General features: G+C 40.9%; 1 protein-coding gene and 1 long non-coding RNA gene across 3 annotated transcripts; both read left to right on the forward strand.

Moving 5' to 3' along the window:
- Nucleotides 1-5,711: 5,711 nt before the first annotated feature.
- Nucleotides 5,712-11,586, forward strand: psme1 (proteasome activator subunit 1). 2 transcript variants are annotated; one of them, XM_027003559.2, is made up of 11 exons: nt 5,712-5,890; nt 6,095-6,127; nt 6,514-6,576; nt 7,863-7,964; nt 8,175-8,229; nt 8,696-8,796; nt 8,969-9,037; nt 9,203-9,270; nt 9,409-9,463; nt 11,080-11,166; nt 11,337-11,586. In XM_027003559.2, the coding sequence occupies exons 1-11, from the start codon at nt 5,852-5,854 to the stop codon at nt 11,415-11,417; spliced, it is 753 nt and encodes a 250-aa protein (XP_026859360.2). In that variant the 5' UTR covers nt 5,712-5,851; the 3' UTR covers nt 11,418-11,586. The 2 variants fall into 2 exon arrangements, with proteins under 2 accessions (XP_026859360.2, XP_026859368.2); XM_027003567.2 differs by having other exon boundaries at nt 8,699-8,796.
- An 8,347-nt stretch (nt 11,587-19,933) lies between these two features.
- Nucleotides 19,934-21,538, forward strand: LOC113575009. Its single transcript, XR_003410377.2, has 3 exons — nt 19,934-20,498; nt 20,593-20,880; nt 21,148-21,538. It is a non-coding gene; the product is annotated as an uncharacterized LOC113575009 (long non-coding RNA).
- Nucleotides 21,539-22,595: the final 1,057 nt, after the last annotated feature.

The following is a 22,595-nucleotide window of genomic DNA, read 5'->3' on the forward strand; positions in this document are numbered from 1 at the left end:
TGCATGGCACTTCATTCAACGCATCCTCACAAGTCACCTGATCTGAAGAAGCAAGTAAAGCTTTTGAAGAACTAAAACAGAAACACAGGGACAGACTGAGACCAATGGCCTACTTTTCAAGCAAGTTGTACCCGGTAGCAGCTGGTCTTCCAGTATGCCTCAGAGCTGTGGCCACAGCAGAAAAGGTGGTGGCAGCCTCCAGAGATACTGTAGAACATTATGATTTGATTCTCTTGTTTACTCATGCCATCTCCCTGCTTCTGCTGGAACAAAAGACATCACACTTGTTGACACAGAGCTTAAATACAATACAGTCTTACCAGACATGCCAAGCATCACCGTGAAGAGATGTACTGTACTTAACCCTGTTATGTTACTTCCATCAGAGGACGATGGGGAACCCCATGACTGTGTCTCATTAACTAACCACTTATGCCCTCCTAGGATTGATCTGAAGGATGAACCCCTCCAGAACCCTGATTTGATTATGTATGTGGATGGGTCAGCATCCAGAGATCCAGACATTGGTAAAAACAATGTGGGCTATGCGGTAGTCACAGATCACGAGGTGTTGAAAGCAGAAGCTCTCCAATCACATCTCTCTGTACAAGCAGCTGAGCTCCATGCACTAATAGAAGCATGTAAAATAGCTAAGTATCGCTCATCCACCATATATACTGACAACAGGTATGCCTTCAGTGTAACTCATGATTTTGGCGCCATCTGGAAACACTGCCAATTTCTCACAAGCTCAGGCACTCCAATAGCCAATCATCAGCTCATGTTTGACCTCTTGGACACCATCCAACTACTTAAAGGAATTGCAGTATGTAAATGTTCAGCTCATACTTACAAATCTGATCCAGTCTCCCTAGGTAATGCATGAGCAGATGCAGCAGCCAAGAACGCAGCGCTAATGAAGAAGAAACTAGCTGTTTCTTGCCCTCAGCTTGTGACCCCTCCCTTACAGATAACAGAACTCCTTCCAAGCCAGAGTCACAACAGATGAGAAAGTACTCTGGAAGAAACTTGGATGCATCCTTAAAGAGGGAGTGTGCACATGTCTGCAAAGACATCCATGCTTGCCCAAATGCATGTTTCCATTCTTCGCTAAGTTGACACATGGTAAAGCACATGTGTCAAAAAGGGGAAAAGGTAGCCAAAGCTAAATGAAAAATGGTTCACTAAGGGTTTTTCTAATTATTCTCAAAATCTTTGCAAACAATGTATTATTTGCACACAACACAATGCAGTACAGGGTTTTAGAGTGGAAAAGGCAGCACACCCTTTACCAGTCAAGTCATTTGACCATTTACAAATGGACTTTATAGAACTGATACCTAGTGAGGGAAAGAAATATTGTCAGGTAATAGTTGATATGTTCTCCAAATGGATTGAGGTTTTCCCAATGGCAAAGCAAGACTCTGCTGCTGTTGCAAAAGCACTTCTGAGAGATATAATTCCAAGATGGGATATACCTAGTAAGATATATAGTGACAATGGTACACCCTTTGTAAGTGAAGCATTGAAAACAGGGGGAAAATTCCTCGGAATAGATCTAAAACAGCATTGTGCTTACAAACCCAGAAGTTGCAGGAGCAGTAGAGAGAGAAAATGGCACCTTGAAGAATAAACTGAGCAAGGCATGCGCAGAAACGGGGCTAGGGTTGGACTAAGGTCCTGAAGGTCCTAAGGTTCTTGAATCTATTCACAAGCAGGTGAAAGCAGCCCTCCTGGCTCCAGCAGCAGGACCCCTACACGACCTGAAACCCAGAGACTGGGTGGTGATCAAGGTGGAACAAGCCTAGGTGGACTGGTCCACTCCAAGTTCTACTCACTACACACACAGCAGTGAAAACAGCGGGAAGAACCACGTGGGTCCACGCCAGTCACTGCAGGTGAGTCCCTGAACCAGCTGAACAACCCAAATCAGAATAACCAAGTCCACCAGACCAATAGATAAGGTGTACCTGTTAGTGACTAGCCTCGGGTACTACTAAGCCCCGGTGAGGTGGGAAGAGTGCAGATTGGGTATACCCACACTCTGAGCACCAATAAATGCCAAGAAGGGCAAGGTTCTACTCTAAACAGGCTATGCCTAGATTTTGGCCTCCTGCAAATCCATTGTGTCAAATCTTTGGTCATAGGCATTATTGTCAGGTGTGTTATCCAGGTTCCATTTCCACTGATATATAGTATGAAAAAAGATTATGGCTCCCTCGCAGGTTCTTTTAAGTCAGCCATTCTAACTCCTAACCCTAAGCTCTGTGCTGCCAATAACTCGACACATTGTATATCAGGAGGGGCAGAAGGCCCTGTTTTACTGTGATGTTTGGGCAGGGAATGAGTTTAGAGGGCCCTCGGGGTATTGTTAAGGGGTCAAATAGCCAATTATAAGTATGCCTGCAAAGGCAGTTGTCCCTATTGGGCAGATGTCGTCACACACACTGACCTGTCCTATCAATCATCTAACCCCAGGTGGGACTCAAGTGCATCAAAATGTACAACCTCATTGGTGTTAAACGGTATTATGAGCAAGTGTAGGGCCACGGTCAAAAATACTACCATTTAGTTCATCTGTAACATCTTGCTCACTCCAACCAGCAGGTTTTATGTGGGCATGTGGATGACATGCTTACTTAGAACTACCTTAAACCTGGTCTGGATGCTGTTGTCCAGTTGTTGTTGGCAGAGTTGAAGATGCTAAAGGAAGGGATTTGCACAAGAATTGGTAGGATCAGAAATGAGTATATTAGTGGGTCAGTTCAGGTTAGAAAGTTTAGAGATGGCAAGAGAGGCAAGGTTGAGATAGTTTGGATGTGTTGAGGAGATGGTTGGTATATAGGGAGAATGATAGCTTGAACTACCAGAAAAGAGGAAAAGAAGGAGGCCAAAATGGAGGTTCTTGGATGTGTTGAGGGAGGGCATGCAGGAGATTGGTTTGACAGAGAAAGATGCAATAGACAGACAGAAATGGAATCAGATGATATGCTGTGGCAACCCTACACAGGCATAGCCAAATGAAAAAGAAACAGATGATATTCAGATCTATATTAGCTCTGTGTCCCCCAGTTTCATCTCAGTCACCAAGTGCATGCTTCACCAATTTAAAACAATGGGTGGACAATATTTTCTGAAAGTGAATGCAAATAAAACTGAAGTCTTGTTAGTTGGCCCTAAAACACAAGTTTTCGAATTTTCGAATTTCACTGTGAACCTTGACGGTGTTCCTATCAAATCAGTGCTAGTCATTAAAAACCTTGGCTTAATTTTTAATTCTACACTTGCATTAAATCTCTCACCAAGACTGCATTTTATTATTTGCAAAATATCTGTCTAATGCTGAGCAAATGTTGATTTCAAAATGCTGGTAAATGCCTTAATTTTCTCCTTTATTGATTATTGCAATTTCTATTTTAATGGTCTCCCTGCTAAATTGCTCAACTGGCTCCACTTCATTCAAAACTCAGCAGGTAGAGCCCTCAAATTTAAGTGCTCATGTAATGAGGTCACTGAACTGCCCCATCACCAGGCCTCCCACAATATAAATTACATAAAAAGACTAATGAACTTACTTCTGGAGATTCCCATAGAGTGATGCTGGTGGGGACCTCTTCTTGAGCCAGCAGGATATATGGTGAACCAGGAGGAGGGGGACCCAGTGGAAACCAACCTGTTGAGGGAAAGAGACTAATAATTAACAGAACTAGTTGAATGTACACTTACTGGTATAGAAATGACAAATGGCCATGTTCACATAAAGATGGAACATTATATACATTACTGCATATTTGAACAATTGTTGTAATATTGATTGCAATTGTGCTTAGCACCCATACCTCTTATTGGTATGCTCCAAGCTTGGGGCATATAGAGGGAGTCTAGAAAGAATGAGGTTGCTTTGAACCTTATTAATGTTTTATGACTAGCAGAAGAAGCCAGTAGGAATTATTGGCTTATACTTTTTAAATCCACTTTCATGGAAATGTGTGTTGCACCTTTTTGCATTTTTATCACCTTTAAATAAAAAGCTGGAACTAACTGCAGAAATTTTACTCACTTTTTGGGAAGGCCTAAATTACTCCATGCCTCCTTACCCCCACATGACCATGCAACAGCTCAGCACACATTAATCCTATCAAGTATAAACTTCTTCTGCTAACTTAAGTCCTTCATGATCTTGCCTCATGATACCTCACTGATGTCCTTCATCCTTACTGGCCCTCAGACCTTCTGGCACTGGTATTCTTGCAGTTACATATACAATACATTCATCAGTTGGTGGCAGGTGTTTCAATGCTACTGCTCCTAAGATTTCGAACTGGATCCTGACCTCATCAACTCCTTCAACCATGCTTATCCTTCTAAGCCTCCTTGCTGCCTGACGTGCACAGCCTATGTACAGGGACTTGGACTTTGGAGGGATTTTTGGGGGTGGGTTGGGGGGGATGTTGGCACCCAGTCAGAAGTACACACACTTCAGCACCAATCATAACTAACTCCCAATTACTTCTCTTCTCCCAGTCATTCACTTATTGATTTATTGCCCATACCTGTTGCCCATCATCTCTCTCCTATTTAACCACACAGGACTCTTCCACCAGCATTTTGCATTAGCCATAGCAAAGACTCCTACACTCGCACCTCATTCTGCTGTTACCAAGATGTCACAAAAGCAAAAAGTCACAAAAAGCACTGTATTAACTTTTTAATGTTAGTGGTTGGTCTTATTTTTTTGTATTAGCATGTTTTAACTATCAATAAGCAAAATAAATAAATTTGGTATGGTTTCATTGGACTTTTTGGCATTATACAATATCTAACAATCTAGCAGTGAATTATTTATTCAAACAACTGTCAAATTAGGTGGATAACAGTAATAAGTTATTTCTCACTAACCATTACCATGGGTAAAAAAAATATCTTCTAAATAAACCTACTATGACAGAAAAGATTCTTACATAAAATACAGATTAAAAATAATCATGCTATTAAACAATCTAGGTCTTCAACCTAAATTTCCTGCAGCATGAAACAGCAGATATGTTGTTTGTGTCACAGCAGACATGTTTTAAAAATTTTTTTAACATGTTTTATTTGCCGTTTTCCAACACTGGTATATGGTGGTATAAATTGTACAAATAGTTTAAGTTGACAAGTGAATGCCAAGTAGTAGTTTTGACTGGCAATATTTGTGCAAGGTTCCCATCGGTCATGGAACTTCTGGAATATCATGGAATAAAAAAAAGAAAAAAAAAGAAGTATACTCCACACATGGTATGCGAGGGGCTTTGAACATTTTTGGGTCAAGTCATGGAACATCAGAAAATTTTGTTTATATTATCTTTAAAATGCAGCTGTATTTGATCAAAATGTTATATTTTTCACGCGTTTCCCATATATTTTAGTCAGTGAAAGTAAGGAAAATGTCAGGGAATTCGACATTTGACTTATAGTGAGATACATGAGTATTGCTTGACTGCTATAACAAATGAATGACAACGTTGGTCTGCTTTCTGTAGCAAGACTATACTTCAAATCAAGACGACCTAACCTATTTTCGCTCATTGTTTTATTGATTGGTTGACCACTGATCAAACAAGTTTTTGTTTTGTGTTTTAACAAGGAACTGCTTGCGCGCTTCCGCCAATCTTCTTTAAATGTGTAAAATATGTCCCTCGCGCGGCTATGCTGAGAATTACCGATCAGGCAGTTTATTTCAATTTCACTTTCACTCTTTGTGCTGACTGACTGCGCGACTCTTCGTGTTTCATCGGAGATAATTGTTATATATTATTCTGACGGACTTGTTAAAAAAATTGCATATCAGCTCAATACATTCTTTGCAACAATGACTTCCTTAGACATGAGCCCTGCGTCAAAGAAAGAGGTAAGCGCAGAAGTGTCGTTTGTCATTGTGGGCCTAAAAACATGGCCTAACCGTCGTTTTGAATGCTGTTTGGGCCGGATTAGGCGTCTTTTAGAGCACTAAAATATGCTTGCCTTATTTTGCTATGTGCCCCGTCAAAACACGTGTTATTTGTATTGTTAAGTATACTTAGTTAATCGTCAGTTTATTTATGTCTGCTCACAGGTTGATGGATTCACAAAGAAACTCACTAAAGAGGTAAGATTAAGATCCTATTAACTTATATTAACTATGCTAAGTGATCACTTTTATCTATAGCTGTACTAAATAGGCTGCCATGCTTTTTACAGTCAGTTATAAATAATCCACCACAGCACCATTTTTACACTCAGAAACAATTTGACTGTCTTTGCAGTCCTGGACCCTGTACACATCATGATCATCAGGCTTATAATTACACAGACCTGACCAAAAAAAAAAAGGACTGTTAACTTAAAGGTTTGGCTATAGAAGTGCTGTACCTAGTAAAGGGATCATTATTTGTTGGCTTCTTGGCAAAATTCTGTATAGTTTGTATACAGTTTAAAGGCTATACTGTAATTGTACTGCTCTATCCATAAGTGGATGTTTCTTTTCTGTTGTAGGCAGAACAACTAGTCTCAAATTTTTTCCCTGAGATGATTGCAGAAATGGACAACCTGTTGCAGGTATAGTGTCCAACAGTGGTGGGTGACACGAGCTAAAATTTATATCATGGTATTTTCAACTATCCAGACAAAATGATATAATATCACGATATACCAAAAATCAATATATTATTATTATTATTATTATTATTATTATTATTATTATTAACAACTTTTATACACCCTTTTAACTTGAGAGTAAATTGCCCAAAATGTGAGTGTAAATTGCAGTAGAAAACTTGCTTTTCTTTTTGCAAATGGATGTTTACACTTGAGGTAGAACTGTGCTAGCATGAAACAAAAGTAGAAGGATGTAAATTATTTAAATGTTTTTAAGAAACTCAAGTAGTTGGAAAAATTAAAATAACTACTGTTATGTTTAATGTTTTAATTACTGTAATCCAAATTTACTTGAATACAAACTATGTTTTTTCTTCTGGATAAAAAACTTGGAGAGGATGAGTTTTTTGGATATATGTGCATAAATTAATTTTACAACAAGTCCTCTATAATGTTTGACTGATTCGCATGGGATAAGAAATCTGTATGCATTGGGAATATATTCAGAGAGTAACTTGTATAAGATGGGAGTGGATGCTTAATTTACACATTTGTGTCACACAAAACATTCATGTTTAATAGTTAGTTTTGGCCGGTCACAGCTATAAATCTAATTCCACAAATCAATTAATAAAACATTGTCAGTCTAGGCCTTTTACAAAGGAGCAACATCTTGAATGCAAAATGGCAATACTTAATAAAACCACTTATAATAATAATAACTTTGGTTTGAAAATTAGTAGGCTATATGCATGCAGTAGAATTTACCTAAAACTATCAGTTTTGCTGGGAGAAGGCCTTTGGCAAGAAAATGCTTCCTCACAATCATATTTGCTAGAAAAAGCAGGAAGCCTTTTTCCACAGGATATGAGAAATATTGACCAACATGACAATTCATACAGGATTTGACATGGCACTTGATTTGACAAAATGACACAGTGGATTTGGATGGGACTAATCCATCCAAATGAACTTGCACAGTATAGTTTGCTGGATATGGTCACAAAATGTGAATCTAAACCAATTCCATATTACTGAGAACTCTTTGTTTTTATTTCTATTTCTTCATTTTGGGCTGTTTCCAATTAGTTGTTTTGGGGCTTATCACAGTATGGCAAAATTCATGTCATGGCACTGCGTAATGCCAGTATTCACTTTAATACCAATATAATTGCCCAGCACTAGTGTTCAGTTTTGACACAGTTATGTAGATTTTGTATTATTAATATGTCTGTTATTGTGCTCAGGCCTCCCTGTCCCTGGGTGACTTCTCATCTCTTAGGGCCCCACTGGACATCCCTATACCAGACCCTGCCAAAGAGGAACTTAAGAGAAAGAAGAAAGAGGAGGTGTTAACTTAGTCCCTGAAGAATAAGTTACTATATTACATTTGATTACAACAGTTCATCATTATCATAACACTCAGAGAAACAGGTCATTGTAAACAGATAATTACAGACCTTTATATATATAGAAATATATATGTATAAAGGGGGCACATACATGTAATGATGCTAGGCCTAAGTGTACTTTTATACATACATGCCATTTGTCAACAGAAAGAAGCGAAGGCAGGAAAGAAAGACAAAGATGGTGATAAAGACGAAGAGGAAGGTAAATTTTATTAAGGCAATGGCCGCAAATTTGCTTATAGTTTCTAAAAAAATTGTATGAAAATTATATGATGTGTGAATTTAAAACAATAATTGTTCAGTATTTTTTTTTTAATCCTTCGTAATTCCATCTGTAATTATAGTACCCATCTTAGTGTCTCTGTTTTACAAATGTACTTTATTTTAATCTTCTAATTATATCATCTTTATATTTTTAAATCATAAAGTACATCATAATGTTTATCAGACCTGGTCCTGGAATACCCCTTTCACTGTTTTGCTGCTTTAATCTATTTGTGCATTATGTTTAAATTTAGGAAGGGTATAATAAATACCTGATGAGTTAAATATTGTTAGCAGGGAACACACAGTGGTATTGGAGTACTAGGACCGAGAAACTAAATAAAATATGAAAAAAATCAAACAAAATAAAGTTTTGTTTATTTTTGAACATTTCTTTCATTCAGCAGGCCCTCCCTGTGGTCCCATTTCCTGTAATGAGAAAGTGGAGAGTCTGATCAAAGAGATTAAGCCCCACATTCAAACTCTGAAGGAAAAACTCAACACAGTAAGACTTCAGGTTTTAGTTTAAAAGAGATGATTTTACCTTAGTCTAAACTAATGCATATGCACCATCTGTTTTTATATCAAACATATTCATGTAATTTTACCTTACTTCAACATATCATTCAGTATTATTTGGAAATTTCCAATATGTGTAAAATCTCAAACTCTGTAAGGTGTCAATGTGGGTGCAACTACAAATTCCCAGGATTGAGGATGGGAACAACTTTGGTGTGGCTGTACAGGTAAGTTTGACACACTTGTGATCTGAAGTCTGAGAGTGGTTGCCTTATCCATTTCAAGAATACTTGGGTGTATTTATGTTGTATATCTGTATAATATGCCAAATGTGTAGTTTTTACATATTATAAGTTGAAGAACATATTATTTAAGTTACTATTATACCACAGGAGAAGGTATTTGAGCTACTTACCAATACTCGCACCAAGATTGAAGGTTTCCAGACACAGATCACAAAGTAAGAGGCACATTGTTTAAGCAAACTCAATATCCATAAATAGATGCTTCATCTGTATTTGTTTATGATTGTTTTTCTTTCACGGCTTGTGTAAGAATTTGCAATTCTTCATTTAATGCTATATTGCTTTTTGTTTAGGTATTACAGTGAGAGGGGAGATGCTGTAGCCAAAGCTTCCAAACAGCCCCATGTGGTCAGTATTATTACTTTAATGTTCATAATAACAAGAATTAACAAGATTAATGTTAACAAGATTGTGTTGAGAAATCCACTGATTCTACTGATTCTAACTGTCTTTAGGGAGATATACAGCATAAGTACTCCATGAGATAAACAGGAATCTCTAGAGTCATTTGTAGAGTTATGTCAAATAATTTTTAATTTCTCAGTACAATTCTTCACGCAGGTATGGTGGCCTATTACAGCTGTAAGTGAGAGGGTTTTATTGAATATGAACTACTGAATGTATTTGTCATAAGTATCCTGTAACGAGGAGGTTAAGCAGAATGCGGGGACGAGTTGCGTAAAACAAATACATAAGTTTATTAACACATAACAGGGAAACATAGCACGCAGGCTATGAGGATTAAACACCAACAATCGTAACACGTAAATTATAGACTTTTATTCACACATATTAATGACACAATGAGGATCAGGTGTGGAGCACAGGGAGGGCGTGGCTACACGGACGAACATACACACACACACACACACACACACACGCATGGGGAGACGTTTGGGAGGAGGGGCCGTACCGTGAGAGAGCCCCTCCCCAATGATGCAACTCCCGGCATGCCAGACTATTGGGCTACAGCCCCGAAGCCAATGCCAAATTTTGGTTGTCTGAGGTTGCCTCTCTGTGTGCCGCATGGAACGGCTTGCTTGTTCCCGAGCAGCAGCCCCTGGACGGAGTCTTGGGCGGTATTTTAGGTGCCAGAAGCTCGTTGCTCTTGGAGACTGCAGATTCCACGTCACTGTCAGAGAGAGCGTCCCCATAGAGGAGCTCCTCCATCCCCATTGGTGGATCCTCAACACATCTGAACCCCAAGTCCGACTGCAGACTAACATCACTGTGCTCCCCTCTCCCTCCATAATCCGCATAATCCTCACAGTAGTCCATGTAGGGGTGTCTGCAGAGTCCGACCATGGATCATACACAGGGCCCCCCAAAAATACACCAGTGGTCTTCTCCCCCACTGTGGGAGTATGGAGTGAGACCAGGATGATGCAAGGTCTCTCTGCGAGGGTTGTGGAAGGGCATTTGCTTCCTATCTCCTATTTCCTTCTTTTGCTCCCCTTCCCAGGCATCCTTCGTCGGTCAGAGTTTCTCGGGGATGAGTTGCGTAAAACAAAGACATAAGTTTACACAAGTTTATTAACACATAACACGGAAACAGCACACAGGCTATGAGGGTTAAAAACAATCTTAACACGTAAACGATAGACTTTTATACATGCATACCCATGCCCCTACGAGGAGCAGGTGTGGAGCACAGGGAGGACGTGGCCACACGGACGAACATACACACACACACACACACACACACACACACCCACACCCACATACACACACATACACACACAAATACACACAAACACACACGGGGAGACGTTTGGGAGGAGGGGCCAAACCATGACATATCCAGCTCAGATTGCATTTTTTACAGAGGCTGGTTGCAAAACTGTAAAAAAAAACAAAGGGATCACTGATTTGCACTTCCTATCTTTTGTCTATGACATTCTTATCAGATAATTAAAAGTTGTGTTTTCTGTCATAATTAGATGATTATATTTCATGTGTTACAGGGAGATTACAGACAGCTTGTTCATGAATTGGATAAACACCAGTACTGTGAGCTACGCATTGTGGTTCTGGAGATCCGCAATACATATGTGAGTTAAGGCTTTGAATCTGTGGTGGTATTCTACTTCTGTTGTCAAATTTTACCACATTGCTTGATTATTTTACTAACATATAATGGATTAAACATATGATGTTTAACATGATGGATTCTCCAGAGACTTCACTATAGCAAATTACTTTCATTGTGTTTTAACTCTAGGCTATATTGTTTGATGTCATCAGCAAGAACTACGACAAGATTAAGAAACCCAGAGGAGACTGCAAAGCTCTTATTTACTGAGTAATAAACCTGATCTGCATTGGCAATACATACACGCATAAAGAAACATATCAGATTTCATTTAAAGACGCCTCCACAGCTTTAATAATGCACTGACTTCAGTCTAAAATTTCATTCATTAGATAATGTGTTTTTGTTCAGATTTACATAATAAAGGTGTGGAATTTTACCTCAGTGATATGCTTCATATTTGCATCACATTTTCATTTAAATAACGTGCGGCTAAAATAATATTTTAAAGACAATAGTATCATTTAAAGACAATAGTAAATAGTCTCCATTCTACTCCATTCAGCCTGCCTTCTACCATTTAATACTGTTTATATCAGTACTGAAACTCAGAACTGCAATCATGGCAAGCATATATTAGATATCTCACCAAAAAAGATATAAAGAGCTCCACTATTTATAAATGTAAGGTATTTCAATTGCATGAAGTGTAAGTTGGAAGAGTGTAAAAAAGAGAGTATCATTATGAGAGTTAAACCTAGTGTATCATTTACAATTTTTACAGAAAACAACAAAGTGCAACTATAGTACATAGAGACTAAAGAATATAGAGCAATGCTGCTCAGTACTCAGGCCAGCAGTAGGGGACCTGGCAGGCCCAGCTCTAAGATGACTTGCTATATAGAAGTGAGGAAGAATGACAGAGTGCATCTGTGGAAGTCTTTCTGAAGCAATGTGTAAAACATTGTCCATGATGGTTAAGAGTTGCGTCTATGATCTTTGGTTTGAGAAGATCCAACTTGACTCCTCTGACTGAGGCAGCCTTCTTCATCAATTTGTTAAGTCTGCAACACTAATTCTTCCTACAATAAACAATTGCATAAAAAAATTACTGGCAACAACAGACTTGTAGAAGACCCACAGCTGAGATGTACACTCTCTGAAGGGCCTCGGGTTCCTCAAGAAATATAAGAGGCTCATTCTTGAACAGAGCGTCCGTGTCCATTTCACTGCGAGTTATATTGTGTATGACTATGTATGTGACAAATAAACCAAACTTGAAACTTGTTCAAAGTCCATTCCAATCTATTGTCGAATATTGCAGCTGATTCTCTTTACATCACTCAAAACAATCTTTTATTAGGGATTAGTACTCATTCTCCTGTCCACTTTTGACATACCTCGTTATGGGCAAATGAGCTTCTACAGTTGACATGAAATGAAGTCGGAGGTTGTACAGGTTGGACAGCTGAGCAGGTGAGCTAGCATGGTCCCTTAAAAATGCTCCTGTGCTGCATGTAGTTGACACACAGCCCTGCAGCCTCATGTACTGTGGTCTACCAGTCTGGTAGTGCATTATGTATGAAATGAAGGCTTTTCACCCAACAGCATGGGCTGAAAGGTATTGAATACATTGGAGAAATAAAAAAAAAAAACAATCCTCACAGTGCTACCTGTTCTATCCAGAGAGGTATACACTCTGTTTACAAAAGAGAATCTCATCCAATGGCAACATATTAGGTAAACCACAGGGAGTCTATTGCTAATTTCACCTGTACTTCAGAGTAATTTCAGAGTCATTATGTGTGACATCAGATCCACTGGTCTAAAAGCATTTATGACTTTGAGGATAACTGTTTAGTTGTCATTTGTGCACCATGTACACTCCAATTTGGCAATGGGGACGTGGCTGACCATTCTTAGTGGGGTGGAGTGCCTACATGAATCAGCAGGTAATTAAAATTGGTTGCACCTGTGGGTTTTAACTGTGACCTAAGTAGCTAAGTCACCTAACTATAATAATAATAGTAATAAGTTCAATTTATATAACATCTGTGACAGCATCGTTCCAGCCCACTAGCCTTTCCCTGCCCAGACTTAGGTCCCACTCACCTGAATACTGATAAGCTACACCTGTCTCTTATTCCAGTCAGCCATATAACATCCCAGTTTCCCACCTCCAACTTGCAAAGTATTGTATCCCTATATGCCTACTGAGCGTTCTTTGTTCTTTTTTATTCCTCTGGCTTTTGACCTCTGCTTCCTCCTCAGAGTATGCCTCATTCCTAGCCCCTTGGATTACTCAGGTTAGTGCCTACTGATTTACAGTGGGAATGGTACCCTCGACTCTTCTTATCCAGACCCCCCTGCATTGACAACTGCTACTCATATCCACCTCGCAATGAGTATGTTATGGTTAATTGTGACTAATGCGGCACTTAAATCTAGAAGGAGGAGAATACTCAGGTCACCAGAATCAGCAGAGAAAAGAAGATCATTGAGAATAAGTAAGAGGGCTGTCTTAGTGCTGTGCATGGGACGGAAACCCGATTGGGAATGTTCAAATAGAGCCTGTGTATTTAAGAAAGACTGCAGTTGAGAATCTACAACCTTTTTCTAATACCGTGGCTATAAATGGAAGATTGGAAATGAATTGGAGTGATAGCTGAGGTTTTGAGAGCTGAAGGAACACAACCTTCAGTAAGGGATGCATTAATGAGATGACAGATGGGAGTAGAAATAGCAGAACAACATTTCTTAAGAAGAGTAGTGGGGGCAGGGTCAAGCTGGCAGGTAGAGGAATTAGATTTTGTTATAATCTCAGAAATTGGGAGGTTGGGTAAGAGCAGCAGGGGTGAGAAGGGTGTCCCCATAATCAGATGTAGGGGAAAAACTGGTTAATTTTGTTTATTTTTTCATTAAAGAATCTAAGAAAACCTTCACATTGCTCAACAAAACTGGATGGAGAGGAAGATGGAAGCTGAAGGAGCTTATTAATAGTGGAAAAGAGTGTTTTGGACTTATGTCCGGGACCACTGAGGAAATAAAGTGTGAGCAGGCTGTATTTACAGCTGACCTATATTTAAGCATATGGTCGGAATAGGCTACTTTATGAACAGTGAGACCAGCTCAGGGTACGTAACTCAGGGAGTACATAACCATGGAAAAGAATGACTAGAGGGAACCTGCCTGCACTTGAGAGGTGCTACCTGTTCAAGTAACTCAGAGATGGAAATATATAGAGAGAATATCATCAGGAGAGGACAGTTTTGAAACGGACATCAGGGGAGAGGAGTGGAGATGAGCAGAGAAAGTGAGAGGGTCAACAGCTTTGATATTACAGAAAGAGATGAGGGATTCAGTGCATGGCTGAGTGACTAAGATGCTAGCAGTGGCTTCAATACGTTAATATCTAAATATCTGATATCTAAACCAGAGGAGCAGATTAAATCTAACGTGTGACCACGAGAGTGGGTAGGAAATTCAACATATTGAGTCAGAGAAAAATAATCAAGCACAGATAGGAACTCAACTGAAAATTAACAATCAGTGTTTACATGGATATTAAAGTCCCCTAGCACAAGCATCGCTGAACACATAGCATTGGCTAGAGTGAGACATTCACTGAATTCTGACAGAAAGTCTGAAGATGTTCTGGGTGGTCAGTAGAGTAACAAAAACAATACTGGTCAGGAAACAGTTAGCTTCAACACCAAATATTCAAATGAGGATGCCTCATGAAAGGTACAGGCAGAGACAATAAGAATGTTATTATAGACAGCAGCCAGACCACCTTATCTCTGGGTTTTGCGCTTAGCCAATGTGGAGGAAAAATCAATTGGACTTGAGCCAGATGTGCAGATGAGCTAGCTTTTTTGGTTCTGTCCCTTATGCACCGAGGGAGAGAAGCCTCAAACTTCCCTCTCACATGAGTTCATGTACCCCCACCATTCCCCGATGTTCTCTCATGTGCTAATCTTGTGACTCCAGGTGCCAGGCATCTCAACCATCCTTGAACATTCTTTCCTGCTAAAAACAAGTTGTTACACCCTGCTGCTGCACCCCTGCCCAGCAAAAGCTACGGGATAAGTGTCATACTTCTGCTTTTTTCATTAGTTGCACCGTCACTTCTCTATTCGCCTTTCTTGCAGACTGGTGAAGACAAGGGCAGAGATCACATATTTCTTACTTCCTCTTTTAAGCAAGCATTAAGCATTTTCCCTCACACCAAATAACTATGGCCACTGGGTGTTAGTAAATTGAGATGTAAGTAGTCCTCAGGTTGCTGCCAAGTCTCAGTAAGAAAGAATACATCAAATTTGTTTTGAACAAGGAGACTGTGGCATGTGGAGACTTTATCCATGAAGGAGCGACAGTTGAGCAATGCAAAGTTAAGTTTATTAGTCCTAGAGTTTTCCCAAGAGGGAAGAGGGCGAAGAACATCAACGTTAACAACTTTATAGAGTGGTTAAAAATTCACCCAATAAAGAAGTAGCCAAAGTGAAGGTTAGTGGGGAGAGAGCTCGCAGCAGGAAGGCAAGTAAGGTCAAGATACACACATACAGAACATAAACCAAAAAAGTTATCAAATTATGATCCTTGAAAGAAAAACATAGCAGCAAAAATTAAAAGATTCAGCAAGAAGAGGCAGCAACAAATGCACCAAGCGTACTCCCACCCGGAAGTGACGGTGAACAAGAAAGGGCAATGCAGTTTTTAACTATGCAGTTTTTCTCTCAGTAGACCACCATACACAGAGAGAACACACACAGAGCCTGCTAATGAAAAACAAAACTGTCTTGCTGAAATGTGAATTAAGAAGAAACTATTCTGAATCATGTTGGGGTTTTTTTGCTGTTTGTTTTGTGTGAAAAATAACATTTCATATTCCTGCATCCCACATCCTTACTTCTGTTTCTTGCCAACCCAGTGCAAAAACTACAATGCTCTGACTCCCCCTTGATTTTTAAAAAAAATTGTTTTATTTTTTGTAAATTGTAAATTGATATTTGTAATTCTTTGTTTTATTAGCAGTCTGTTAAATTGTTTGTCTTGTCCTTGAGCTGTCTTGATGGATTTTTTGAATTTGTGTTGTCCTGTGACTGGATTTTGAAAGTATCAATGTCTGAATGTTTTTAATTTTTTGTTTCTGTTTTTTCTTTTTTTCCCCTGGAAACTGAGAATAAAACCAATTATGAAGATGCAGATTGCCATTCCACATATAGACATTAGTCAGTAGTGCTGATGCCTCCTTGAGGGTACTTGAGGGTGTTGTATAAAACATTACATGTTTCTTTCACAATCATACCAATAATGCTTTTCCCAGGCTGGTTTTGGAAATTTGACTCTCGTAGAAAACAAATGTAAACAAGCAATTGACTGTCCAATAAAACTAAGGAAATGTCATAACTTGCACTGATTGTTCCGATGGTACAGTGGTTAAAAACCTAAAAGTTTATTTCATGTAATTTCTTGCTTTTATTCAGAATACATTTTTGGGAAAATATCACTAGTTCCATTTCAGCAAAAGACATTTGGTAGGCCTTAAGAAAAATGTAATTTTTAGCCATATGGTTTGAAATATTACATATGGACCAAAAGTTATTTAGCATTTCAAATATGGACAAATATATATTAATGGCAGGGGTCATATACCTATAGCTAGACATCTGTATGCCAAGGAAAAGTCTTTCCCTAGCCTTGAGGAGAATGGGCTCTCTGAAGAATGGAAGTGGATGTTTTTCAGTCATTTGTTAATCATATTGTAATTGGTTGGAACACCCGTCCAGGAAGGGGGAAGTACCCAAAGAGTGACTTGTGAGTACACATAAATCTTTTGCCAACTCTTAACTACAAGTCATTTTACAAATTATTTATTTTTGACACTTCATAAAGTTGTGTATGACGTAATTTGCGTCACAGGAGATATAATCATCAAGCTGCTTAATGATTCCTCCGTTAAATTACTTTACCAGTTCGACTTCGCCCAAGGCAGACCCGTGTTAACTAGCTAGTTAGCTATATAGCTAAGATAAATAAGATAGCTCACGTTAGATGTATCATGTACTCTATTGCGTAGTGGGGTACCATAAAACGCTGGTAAACCCATGCCTCGTGCCCCATCTATTAATTTAAAAAAACAGATTTGTACTTTGTTTATTGTACATATTAACACCTGCAAACACTCATCCCCCCACTGCAAGCGTTTCCAGCGTTTGTTGTAAAGGTATGTTATTGAAACCGAGCTTCACAAGGGTTCGTCTAATAACCTTACGTGCGGCAAGTAACGCAGGGTTCTCCTGTTGTTTGAAATTTCCCCTTCGATTCATTTACGCCAAGTTTTACCTTTTATTCCCATATCTATGTACGTCAAGAATGTACTGCAATCTGAACTGACTGACCGAGCTAACTCGCTCTCTCGTCTAGGTCGTTTATGTACAAAATACAGGGTGTCTGACTATCTGGCTAACCTAACAATACGAGATCGACCGTATTGTTGTATTGTATGTATTGCAGACACACAGTGTTTTCTAAGCAAAACGCAACCGTTGCGGTGTTATTCTATATGTGACGCTGATGTGTGTGTTTTTTCTTCAGACACAGTTTGTGTATTGACTAGCGATTCAAGTAAGCAGCCTGTCAAAGTTTATGCGTGCGTGTGTCGTTTTTGTCTCTGCAGATGTGCACATGACGTGTATGTCTTTTCCTCTCGTTTCCTTTTGGACAGAATGAATTTCATGGCCACATTCAGGCATGTCACCTTCGGTGAGCTCACCCTCCAGCCTTCGCCCGAGGCCGTGGCGCTGGCCAATGCCTACAAGGAGTGACCGTTCTGTCTCGGGCTTGGAGTGCTGAGAAGGTGAAGGAGGAGGCCAGGAAGAGGCCAAGGACCGTGGTGTGGTGAGCGTTGGCGATCCCCGGAATGCCTGGCTGGTGCTGAGCGAAGGCATAGTCCAGTTCGGGCAGTACCGGAGTCAAACATTTACATGCCTACTGACCTTTAAATGGCTGCTGACGTGGGCGACGCTGTCATGGTGTTGGCAGCCCATCAACGGGAGTGCGAGGGTGGAGAGACTTCGGTGTTCCCTGTCATGGTCAACAAGAATGCCCTGGTCCAGTACGCAAGCCTCTTCCCCAATGTAGTGAGAACCGTCTGGGAGTGCCGGACCAGGGACAGATCCTCCTCTCCTGGGCGGGAGGACCAGCGGCGCTTCCGAACACCAGAGTGTCTCATACAGGAACCTGTACGAGGCCAAGGGCAGGGAGAAGAGGAGGTTGGTAATGAATTCACGCATAACAAACAGAGCAGCAGTGGAAAATTTTGCAGTTACACGTAGTGTTTTGTTAATCCAGCTACGTCCAGTGGATTTGGCAGCAGAAGGTGAGACCTGGGTGCAAGATGGAGGTGTTGCAAAAGTACATCCAGCACAGAGACGCAAAGGAGAGTGGCCGTCCACAGTCGCGTTCCGCAGCCGCAGAGACTGCCTCCCCATCTCTGCCTGCTCTGGCACCAGTGCCCCAACTTTCAGGTGGGTGTGGGTGTGGGTGGGTGGGTGTGGGTGGATGTGGATGACCGCATCTGTTTGTTTATGGTGCTCCTGCCCAAGGGCTGGAAGCCGACACTAACCAGAGAGTAGCCTCAGTGGGTCAGCCGAGTGCTATTCACTATAGAGCAGTCTGGGAGGCTGGTTTACGCACAACCTCCATCTTCGCCTGACACCTTCTTCCACAGGGTTCCGGTGGATGCCCTACCACATGTGGGCATTCAAACTGCTGTGTGCACAGCATGAGTGCCGTCAGGCTGTGGACTGTACAAGACCATCCAGAGGGTCTTGGACTTCAGCAGCTGTTACTTCATGGCCACTGAGTACCTGTGCCACGGCCATAAGAAGAAGGTGGCGGGCTTGTCACAGGATGTCTTGGACCCCAAGGCTGGAGCCCATCCATCGGGAGAAGTTCCCAGCAGTCCTGACCTACAAGTGGTGTGTGTGTGTGTGTTTGTGTTGGAATGCTGTTGGTTCCTCTGTGTGATTTTGTGTTGGTGTGCTGTGTCCTGTGACAAGGAGGTCATTTGCCTGATGCGGGGTAGCACTCTGGGGAACAGTGTGATCTCACTGTACAGGCATTTGTGGGTCAGGAACAGACAGCAGTGCACCTCCCAGTCCGAGCACCTCATCATGCCCAAAAGGTTTCTGGCCCCGGGCACCGATCCCAGCACCATCACCTGCCAGCTGCCACCGATGGTGCCAGTGCCTACTGCAAAATGGTTGTTGACAGTATATGCCCAGGATGTGCTGTCACGGCTTGATGAGATGAAGGTCTGAGTTACCTCCATCTACGGAGCCATTTTGAAGATGGACTCCAGAAAGAAGGTAAGCTTGGTTGCAACACACACACACATGCACGCTGCTGAACAGTAACCTCCATGATATGCTTGATTGTCACATGTGCGATATGCATTGTGTGCCATTTGGCCCTTCAGGTGACCAAGAAACTTACTGGTGCTGCTGCCAGCATGGTGGCATGGGTTACAAATGTCCGGAATGAGTTTGGGCATGTTCTTATCAGAGTTCTCACGGCGGCAGAGGGTGAAGGCCTGCTGCCGTGTGCGTCAAGCTGATGGAGTGGTCTCCAATGGGCCAGAGAGGCCCCTCCCCAGCTCCTCTACGTGGCCTGTGACTGCTGTTCCATTGTGGGCAGGGGCAAGGCAGCTGCCATGTTCCACAAGTGGGACCAGCTGGTCGTCAAGCTGGATGTGTGGCACTTCATGCGACGGTTCACGGCGGGTGTCACCACGGACAGCCACCAGCTGTACGGCCTCTTCATGGGCCACCTCTCCTTCTGCGTCTTCGAGTGGGACGTGGAGGATGTGGCCCATGTACAGGAGGCACCACCTCCACTGGATTCAGAACCCTCCAGGTGTACAGCTGTACAGGGGCAGGTGACCAGGGGAGGGGTCATCCTGCCCGTGTATCACTGTGCACGTGGTTCCACGTCCCTGGAGTCGTTCCACCTGCACCCGAACCGCTTCGTACCTGCAAAGTCCCTCTTTCTCTCTCTCTCTCACTTTCTGTATGCATGTCAGCATTGTTTACTAAAAGCCTCCTTTCTTTGACTGCTGCAGGTACAAGTGCATGTTCCCTGCACTTTCAGGCATACTTGCTTGAAGGGTTGGTGAGGTGGAATGAGGACTCTGCGGCAGCAGCAGTGGAGGGAAGCAATCCTACTCGGGTCTGCTACAGTGGCCAGCTACGGGTCTGCTACAGTGGCAGCACTATGCCATCCAGCTGAGCCAGCAACTCCTTGGGCTCCAGCTGGCTGATGACTACACTACACCTGAAGAGTATACAAGTAATAAATATCCTCCCTCTCTCATATTCACACGCACACACACTTTGCTCCTCTATTTGTCTTTCTGTCTGATATATTCAACACGCTTATATAGGTGAACTCATCGAGGTGGAGGGACCTATACTCTCAGACCAGCGCAGTGCTGCATGAGGACCTCGACAGGGATCCAAACACACTGGATGGGCTTAACAATGAGGACCTTCCAGAGCTGAGAGGACGAGGACTTTGAGGATGTGAGCACAGTCTCAAACCATTGCCGCATCTCCATTGTTCTGCAGTGGGACCACGTTCTCTGGCTGCCTTGTCGTGGACCTGTCGGACCCAGTCGATTCCTCCAAGGTGCAATTCTGGACCGACCAAGGAAACCATCCCTGATGGCCAGGTTGCTACTCAAAACTCAGGCTTTGTCTGGTGATGATAAGAATAGAAGTACATTGTAGTTCTTTCTATTCACTTTGTGTTTACATGTACAGTACAACACAAGTCCTAATCGATAAAAAAAAATGGTCTTCAACTATTTATGAGTGATAAATGTTTGTGTGCTTCAGTCAAAAAGTGTCACTGTGGTAAATCATACCAGGGCTCTTCTGTTATGTACTAAGCCTTCTCTACAATACCTGATGTCTGTATTTTTCTTTTTTATTTCCAGGAGAGCCTGGGACCTGGTGGTGTTCCAGGCTACCATCACACCGCGCCATAGAGACTGACTGGTCAAGGGCCAGTTCTGTCAGTAATGCTGCCTTCAAGTCATGTTGGAAACATTGTATTTAAGAAATGAGCACACAAGAAAGCCACCAGGTTGTATTTACTAGTGGGAAACTCGATAAGGCCTGACTTTCTGAGTTTAGGGTGTGTCAGTAATAACGCATAATGGAGGCTGCCAGTATGGATGCTGCTCCCACAGGAGATGCTAAAAGTTATGTTGAGGATGAATAGTAACAAAACTAATCAGAAGAACCCTGAAAGTGTTGCCTTGTGCAGATATTTTTGTGTTATTTATGTACATTCATTCATTTGTTTCAGTATATTCATTTTCTTTCGGTAAGGCAAAATTAAACTTCCTGTTTCTGATTATACAAATTTCTCATTGGGTCCATTTTTCCTCAACCAAAAACTACTTGGAATGCATACCATCTCGTTATTACAACCTATGAACTAGTAAATAGGAATTTCCGAGAAGGACCTGAAGGCAGTATAACTCCCCCAGCTGTCGATCATTCTCCCCACATTTCAAACTTTAGCCTATCAGACACTGGAATTTACATATGATGGCAATTTTGTGTTTTATAGAGCTTCAAATATTGAATATATGGAACTGAATAGACATTAAACAGGATTTTGAGATCCTATTATTCCAAATTCCTAGAGTACAAATGACTAAGAATCATGCCATGGGTATGTGAATAAGTGTACTTCAAGAATCTCTTGGAGGGATCTGATGATAATTTCCTTTGTGTATTTTATAGCACTCCAAGTAGTGATATACAGTGAACTGGCCACTTGAGAGGATTTTGCCATCCCATGACTCCAAGTCCTACAGTAAATACACTTCAACATCATATTTTGAATATGTTGGGAAGTGTTCTCGAAGAATATAGAGGAGTAAATTGATAATTTGATGTATGTTTTTGTGGAATTTTAAAATATACTCTAGTGAATTGATTAGCCATTTGCCAAAACAAAATAATAATAATAATAATAATAAAATACTATGTAATTTCTCACAGTACAAACAAGGAAATCTTATGAGTAGCTAAGAAAGTGAGTTAAATAAATATTGTGGATTTAACTGAAAAGAAATAGATTTTAACTGGAAAGCTTTCAATTTCCCACAAATTTATGATTTTTCTCTTCATGTTTTAACACGTTTTCTTTCGATGCATTAGACCTCAGTAAGATATGTTTAATTAAGCTGAATTGAACACATTTTTTATTTTTTTTAATTTTCAATGTCTGCACTAAACATGCGAAAAACTTTATCCTTACGTCGTTTCACAAACTGGCTACCTTAATACAAAATGTATTAAGCACGCACTTAAACCGTCAGTGTAGATGGCGCGACAGAGCTTTTCCGAAGAGGCAACAAATATATAATAT

This window comes from Electrophorus electricus, chromosome 10, assembly GCF_013358815.1.
Source record: "Electrophorus electricus isolate fEleEle1 chromosome 10, fEleEle1.pri, whole genome shotgun sequence".
NCBI classification, from domain to species: domain Eukaryota; kingdom Metazoa; phylum Chordata; class Actinopteri; order Gymnotiformes; family Gymnotidae; genus Electrophorus; species Electrophorus electricus.

Coding starts and splice junctions, on each gene's coding strand:
- psme1 (XM_027003559.2), top strand. CDS start 5,852: ATGACTTCCTTAGACATGAGCCCTGCGTCAAAGAAAGAG. Junction 8,797..8,968: donor TGAAGGAAAAACTCAACACA/GTAAGACTTCAG, acceptor AAACTCTGTAAG/GTGTCAATGTGGGTGCAACT. Junction 11,167..11,336: donor TGGAGATCCGCAATACATAT/GTGAGTTAAGGC, acceptor TTTTAACTCTAG/GCTATATTGTTTGATGTCAT.